At 39.5% G+C, this 8,101-nt stretch overlaps 1 protein-coding gene across 1 annotated transcript in view; it reads right to left on the bottom strand.

The window, feature by feature from the left end:
- Positions 1 to 8,101, bottom strand: part of LOC111155542 (minichromosome maintenance 10 replication initiation factor) — an 83,215-nt gene that overhangs the window by 71,006 nt on the left and 4,108 nt on the right. The window contains exons 3-8 of the mRNA XM_022515751.1: positions 6,357 to 6,698; positions 5,486 to 5,587; positions 5,205 to 5,345; positions 3,293 to 3,467; positions 2,664 to 2,829; positions 897 to 1,064 (exon numbers count right to left, since the gene is read on the bottom strand). Coding sequence (XP_022371459.1) covers positions 897 to 1,064; positions 2,664 to 2,829; positions 3,293 to 3,467; positions 5,205 to 5,345; positions 5,486 to 5,587; positions 6,357 to 6,698 — 1,094 coding nt within the window. The remainder of the gene's footprint in view (positions 1 to 896; positions 1,065 to 2,663; positions 2,830 to 3,292; positions 3,468 to 5,204; positions 5,346 to 5,485; positions 5,588 to 6,356; positions 6,699 to 8,101) is intronic.

Genomic DNA, 8,101 nt, shown 5'->3' on the forward strand with positions numbered 1-8,101 from the left:
CTTGGTTTTGGCTCAGGTTGTGATCTCAGGGAGATGAGCTTGAGCCCTGTATCCAGCTCGGGTTAAGATCCTCTCTCCCTCTGCCCCTCTGGCTTGTGCTCTCTCTCTCTCTCTCTTTAAAATAAATAAATAAATCTTTAAAAAATAAACAAAATAAAACAAAAAAAACCTGTAGGGAAGTTTTTCTCTATTGTTCCTAAACACATTTTGAACCAACAGATGATCTGTTGCCATTCTATGGTGAAAGGAAGAAGAGAAATAACTCTGCCTCTCACAGATCTCTGTCTGCAATAGCAGAGAAAACTCTACTGCTGCTTAAGAAGATAAAATCACTCTGATTCTAAGTTGCAGCTACAGCTGTACAACTAATGGAGCAAAGTCCCGTCAACTAGAAAATCCTGCCTGCTTGATGCTCCCAACGGAGATCTGTGAGAGAGATGTAAGGAGACCTGAGCAGAATAGTTCAAAACACTCCAGGAAACTTGGAACTGATGTGGAAAGATTTAACGAAAGAAGCTGTTATGAAACACTTAAGAGTAGGTGGAAATTCAGAATATTGGTGGGTGAGGAACAAACAAAAAGTCAAATTAGTGGAGATATATAAAAGCCTGATTCAGTATCTGGAGGTAGACAAGTTTTTGAAAGAACTTGGCTAAGCTATAAAGATAAGGAAGGATGAAAGGAAGGGAGAGAGGGAGGGAGGGAGGAGGAAGGAAGGAAGGAAGGAGGAAAGACAGAAAGAAGGAAGGAAGGAAAGGACAGAAAGAAAGATGGAAGGAAGGAAGAAGGACAGACAGATGGAAGGATGGAAAGAAAGAAAGAAATGAAAGAAGGAAAGAAGGAAGAAAGGAGGGAAAGAAGGAAGGAAGAAAGAAGCCATGGAAACAGACTCTTACCTCCTCTGAACCATCCTTGGGCTTCATGGGGTTTGCGTTGAGCAGCCCTATAACAGTACCCTGTTCAGTCTTCCAGAGCTCTTTGTGAACTTCTCCAAACAAGAACAATGACACACACCGTGTCAGGTCTTGAAGATCATTCAGTCGCCAGATACTAAAAGTTTTCCCCTGGAACAAATATTTATTCTTATTTTTAATAAATTTTGCACAATGGGCTATACTATCTCCATTTATGGTTCAAGTGCTCTACTGTGAAAGCATATATAAATATAAACCACCCTGACTATAAAATCTTGAGAATGTCTGTTCATTATAAATTAAACCTCTCTCTAGGCTTTAGTATTTACTACCTTTCTCATTTTAGAAATGAAGGTGAAGTAAGGCAAGTCAGTAGCACAAATGTTAGTGAAGTCTCTGATTCTCAGGTCTAAATAGTCAATGGGATAGTATGACCTTTCTAACTGAACGCACGCGTGCGCGCGCACATACACACACAAACACACACACACACACAGAGTATTAAAAGGACCAGAGGAGGTTGTGGCACTATCATTTAACAATTTACTGATATAAATTTAAAGGATCTATTATTTACCACTGGTTAATTATGTTATTAATATTAATAAAAAGATGTCAGCTCTGTGCTATTCAATCTTTGCCTAGCTTAGAAGAAAAACAAAAGTATCATTTAAAGACAGCTGGTTATGTTTAACTGTAAAATTTCAGAAGCATTACATATCTGAAAAAATGCAACTCAAAATGCTAACCATTTATATAAAAATTTCTACTTTCACAGTTATTACTTAAAATAATCTGAATATTGAATCAAACTATTTCACACAGGTATCCCAGAACAGGTGTGGTCATAGCTTATGGTGAGTTATTGACTGGATTCAAGTGTTATAACTATGTTTCCATGGATTTGTACAAGGTCTTTCTTGGAAGGGTTCAGATAAAATTTCACACCTGTTATTTCAATGTCATTATAGCCACTTGTGACACAATTAAGAACTTAATAAAATGAACCAGATGTGTTCACATTCACCTTGACAAAGGGCTAGATCAAGAACCACATAACAATCTAAGGTTGACCAAGATCTCAATTAGAGAATGAAATCACAATTAAGCATGATTAAGCATAGTATTTGAGAGCTCAGAGAAAATTCTGGTATAACCAAAAGCCAATTCTTTCCTTTTACAAAGAAGGAAATGGACGTCCTCCAAGATTAAAGGTCAACCTAAGTTCACATAGCTAGGGAGATTGAGGCTCAGGCCCCAGGTTTTCTGAGTTGCCAGGCCACAAGTCATCTACCTGTTACCTCTCCGTCAAGTGCGATTTTAAAACCTGTTAGAACTTTTCTAAGATCCACTGTGCTGGCACAGGATGGCAATTTTAGAACTTCTGAGATTGACCTCTTCCTTCTAGGCACGCTCTCTGGAGCATCTAGAAACTCGGCTTCTCTCCCACAAGAGGGATGACAGTGTCACAGGGGCCACCACATGTACCCCCAAAACAATGACAAGTGAAATGCAGCAGTAATAATACAATGAAAAGCCCAAGGACTCTGTACAACCAGGTCTTGTTATTGCAGGGCATTCTTTACAAATTTAACCTTCAGACAGCAATCCAACAATGGTGAGGCAATCTGCAAACTTGCTAGCAGCATTCTCAAGATAAAATACTGATAGGCTTAAGGTAGAGAAATCCTGAACATGAGCACCTATGGTCAGCTTGTGATGGAGCAGTTAAGAAATCAGTAGGCTTACACTATTAGAACTCTGTGGAGTGATTTTCTTCAATATAACCCCGAAAGTCACCCAGTCTACTTCTTCTAGCTGCTCACTTGCCATCTTTTCCTTGAGCTGAGATAGTCTGATCAGTTTTCGGCCAACCATTTTCTTGTTCATCTCTGTGGAAGACACTCGAGGCCGCCTGGGTCAAGAAACCAGCAAGGATTAGATTATTATTCTAATTAAGAGATTACCTGGCATTGTAGGAAAAAGAGCACAGGTACTTTTCTTAACATTAGTTACAAGAAGGTACTACTATCCTGGTTAAACTGTATATACCTTTATGGGCTTAAAAATAGTCTCCATCAGTGTTTCTGATGAAATAAACTATTATTTATTTGTCCACTTCCTTTTTACAGATACATGATCTTTTATTCATATTAAATGAATAAATGAAAATGCATTCTTTAAACATTTCACAATCAAACTGTACTGAATGCTATGGCTCATCTTAGTGCCAAGTTTTGCCAAATTCAAGAGCTGTTGGTGTTAAGTGGATCTGCTGTACAAACACATTATTTCAAAAAGGCTTAATCCTTGGGAAGGAGGACAAAGCATCTAGTGATGCCATAAGAACCGAATGTGAGGGCTCTACAGTTACTGACCTGAGCCTCAGGCCTGAGAAGGCTTCCACGGAGACCACTGTCTGGGCCGGTTCCCCTGAACTCCTGGGGGTCCCTGTGTTCTGATCTCTGACCAACCCTCTAAGTTTGTTTCCAGGAGTAGTTTGGAGTGGTTGGGGAGGTGTACTTGTCATCTTCGAAGATGTGCTTTTGGGCTCTAGAAAATTAACATAAAAGTTAAGTGAAAGGAAAAAATCCCACTGATCCTTACAAAATTTGTTCTTATAGAATTGCTTCTTTTAAAATCAACATATGCAATAACCAAATCTTGAGAACAAAGGACGCCCACAAGACCATTTCTGTACTATCCTCCAAACCTCTGCAGTGTAGCCCGAAAGAACTTCCTGTGACAATGGAAAGGTTATACACTGATGCTGTCTGATATGGTGGCCACTGAGCACTTAAAATGGAATAGTGTTTCCAAAGAAATGAATGTCTAATTTTATTTAATCTAATTTAAACTTAAAAAGCCACATGGAGCAGGTGGCGGCTATATTATAGTGCTGCTCTCAAACACAGATCCTTTGTGCAATGACATTTACTGAGTATTCCCCATACACAGATTGCTGTGGTAGACTCCACAAGGGAGTAAGAGCCCTCCTTCAGGGACCAATTAGTGATTTGTGTGTAGATCAACTGTGACGGGATCAATTCATGATTTGTGTGTAGATCAACTTTGACCTGAAGAAAATCCAATGTTAGCTTCCCTTTCTTTGTTTCTGGTTTCATCTCATCCCATTCCGTTCCATTTCATTTCATTTGTGGTGGTGGTGGTGGGGAAGGGGGTGGGGAACTAGGGGGACCAGGGTATTTTGCTGACTTGGTTGCATTAAACATCCCCAATGTAGTTAGTATTCTTACTTCAGAAGTGTTTGATAATGTTCCTGAAGGTCAGGATATTTTGGATATTTTCCTTAATAAACCTATTTTCTCTGAAATAACACTGTATTGTTTTATCCTCAAAGAGACTTTGGGTCATCATCGTAAGCTTCCAGGGTCAGGACAACCCTAGAACTTTAGAATCTCTAGAAAGCCTGCCCATGCCTCACCCTCTCAAAACTTAACTTTGGACACTACTTAATGAAACACCTTATTAATGTCAAAGGTCCTAAGGGGAAGGATGCCATTCATTAATGGATACATGGAATATATAATTTGTTTCAAATGTGAATATGGAGAGGCTGTTATTCTCTGCTATTGTGTCTTATGCCACTTTAAAAGGGCCTTTTTGAACATGAGTGATCAATAACATGCTGTTTACTCTGAGTAACCAGACCATTTTGTCTTAGATCTTTCAAAGTATTACCATGTGCAAACTGAGGCAGTGCAACAAAATCAATACATAGGGGTCATAGATATTTTTCATTTTAACTGTGTGCTTACATGTGGGCTAAACCAGAACTATACTTGAGTACACGTCTCTAATCTGGGCAAAGAAGTCTTTTCTAAAGAATGGACCATCTGCTTTAATACAACCTGGCTTCAAATAAAACATAGCCATTTTAAAAGGAATCTGTGCTTGAACTCAGGGGCCCAAAGAGTCAATCTCTGGATTGCCTGAGAACTCAATCCAGTAGTTATACTTACTATAATTCAAGTCAACTGAAGACTACAGAGTTAAAAAAAATTCAATTCACTGTTTTAGTAAATATAGCTACTCTTTATCTAAGGATTTTCTAAGCACTCTGAGATGTAGAGAAAGATTACAAAATACACCACATGGCTCTCATTCCCAACAAACTTAATTTTCTCAATGGGCAGGTAAGATAGACCCCTGGCCCTTCCCCACCAGAAAGGTATGACAGTGCCCCCCGCACACAGATATGACAGTGCCAAATTGACTTTTAAACAGAGCAAGAGTAATGAAAAACCAGGGAGGCCTTGCCTACTATACCTGCAGATGAAATCTTTGGTGTCCGAGCCACTCGCTTGGTTTTTGGTAGAGCAGGGACATCGAGCTCTGCAGAGAAGCATGTCGACTCCTGAATTCTCTGAACTTTCTTCTCTTTAAGAGGGGAGCATGGAGACTTCTCTACTTTATGAAAAGAAAAAGAAATTCACAAAGGAAATTTAGAAAGGGGCTCAAAGTCTATTTTACCAGCAGCTGAATGCAGAAAAAATGCAATAATTTCTTAACAGAATTGCACACTATTCCTAGAATTACAGTTTGATTACCAGATTTAGGCAGAAGGGGTGGACTTGCAGGCTGCTTAAGTGTTGCTATTTTTAGCTGTTCCTGTAAGGATTTCATCTGTTCTTGTAACTTCCTTAATTCATCTAGGGAAGAAAAATATATTGATTTAAGATCCACAGCAGAAGAAATATTATACATGATAAAAATGTTGTAATTATTTTTGGTGTCTACTCCCCACCTTAACACCCTGAGACCCACAATATAGTCACATACTGAGAACTACCATTAACTTTGGTATTTCAAAGAGGTTCTTCAGGGAAATAAACTTCGTATTTTCAGTAATCAAGCCTCTAATACCTAAGCTAGTTACAAACTGGTACTACTTACAAATATCACAGAAGCATATTCCTAGCTAACAAGTTTTTAGGTGTCAGGGAATGATTATTATATCATAAAGTGAATACCATAATTAATGTAATAAATGCGGGCTCCTCTATTAGAAGAAATAGACAACCACTGAATTTGATTATAATTTCAAAATATGTGAGACAATGTCACAAATTAGAAAAGGGCTCTCCTCAAAGCTTCTGTTCATAAATGGCCTCTGGCCCAAATAGAAGGAGGAGAAGCCTACAGTCCTACCCCTGGCTCCACATGCATATAAACCTCTAAGTGAGATTTTTCTGTAATAGGCACGAAAGCTGGTGGAGCCATTCTGGGAAGGACTAGTTATGGCTGGCTGACACTGGGACAGGGGCCTCTGCCGCCTGAAATGTCTCCTCTACTAATTCCCACCCTTTTTTTTGGTCAAGTCATTTATTACCACCCTGACTCAGCAGCTATTTTGATGAAAACTGTTAGCTCCCATCTAGTGTATCTTGAAGAAATTAGAAGAGCAAGTAGTTAGGGCACCTTGCAACTCTTGATTAGTTTTCCCCTGATTGGGAGCAGGAGCAGGGAGGACTCTATTTTTAGGTGATTGCTGTGTGGGAACTTCTTCTTCATCTGTTAAGTCCCCCATATCTCCAAAGAGAGTGGCCAAATTTTCCTTTCGCTCTTCAGTCTCTCCCAGGTCTCCATCAGCAGCCTCCTCTGAGTAAGATTCACCATCACCATCTGCATCAAAGAGCTCGTCATATGCGTCGGGTTCGCCATCCCCCTGGGTCAAGGGGTGACCCTCTTCTGGATTACAATCCAAGGCAGACTCATTCTCCTCCAGCAGCGCAGTCAGCAGAGACAAATCATCTTCCTCCCCTGTGCAGAAAGAAGGACAGACTATAAACGTACCTGAGAAAAACCAACAATGACAAGCACAATGAATTAAAACATTCACCATTAATAAGGCAATTGAATGACTGCTGATTCACCATTTTGCCTGGTAAAACTCTTGTTCTTATGTCCATCTTTCATCTCCCCAGGTGCTTAGAGGGCACCGGGCTAAGGAGAAAGAGGTTGGTATCTGCTTAGTGAACCCAGTGCACCATGCACAGGGCTGTGTCCTTTCACCTGTGCTACTTCAGCTGATAAGCACCTGCCTGCACGCCAACTTCCAAGAAACCCAATAATTCCCATAATAATGGGAATAATCCAAAAACACACTAAACATACATTTAGGCTCTTTTTAATTATTTGAGGAAAAAAAATTTCAAGTGTAGGAAAAGTACAAAGAATTACATAAAATGTACTTATACTTCATCACCCAGAATTAGCCATGTCATGTTTGCTTGCCTTTACACTGCATGACTTAAAAAAAAAAAAAGTTTATTAAGTTTATTGTGCCAAATCTTAGCCAATTCCTTCCACTGCCTCCATGCCCCACTGCAATAAGTGTCATAATTTTGGTATATCATTCTAGTCTATTTTTCACTTTTTCATTCAACATTGCATGTATAATTGATCTAACTCAAAACATAGAGTTCTAGTTTACTTCTTTCAGTGACTAGAGGGCATTCCATAGTAAAACTATCACATTTTATTAACTCATATTTTTAATCCAATCCAATATATGGGCCATTTCCAATTCTTTCCCATCACAAACTATCCAACAACCATGAATGTGTCCTGCAATATGTGTGAGTTTCCTGGAAATACCTATCAGAAGTGGAATTGCTGGACTATTGCATATGCACATTTTTCAACTTTCCTAGATACTGCCAAACTGGTCCCAAAGCGGTTATACCCTCACTAGCATTGCATGCAAGTGCCATTTCTTCCTACCATCTCACCAATATCTGATATGTCACTTAAAATTTCTTGCTAGTCTGATGGATGATTTTAAAAGGCATCCCATTGTTCTGATTTGCATTTCCGGAATTCTTGTAAGGCAAAGAATTATGTTTATTGGCCCTTTGGATTTCTTCTTTCTTGATTTGTTTATTTTCTGTGCCCCCCCCTTTCCCCCCCTATTTGGGCATTAGTCCTTAATAAATCTGAGCCATTTTATTTTATTATTTTTTTTTTTAAAGATTTTATTTATTTATTTATTTGACAGAGAGAGATCACAAGTAGAGAGGCAGGCAGAGAGAGAGAGAGAGAGAGAGGGAAGCAGGCTCCCTGCCGAGCAGAGAGCCCGATGCGGGACTCGATCCCAGGACCCTGAGATCATGACCTGAGCCGAAGGCAGCGGCTTAACCCACTGAGCCACCCAGGCGCCTGGG

This window comes from Enhydra lutris, unplaced genomic scaffold (assembly GCF_002288905.1).
Source record: "Enhydra lutris kenyoni isolate GAN:26980312 unplaced genomic scaffold, ASM228890v2 scaffoldscaffold42, whole genome shotgun sequence".
In the NCBI taxonomy this organism is placed as follows: domain Eukaryota; kingdom Metazoa; phylum Chordata; class Mammalia; order Carnivora; family Mustelidae; genus Enhydra; species Enhydra lutris.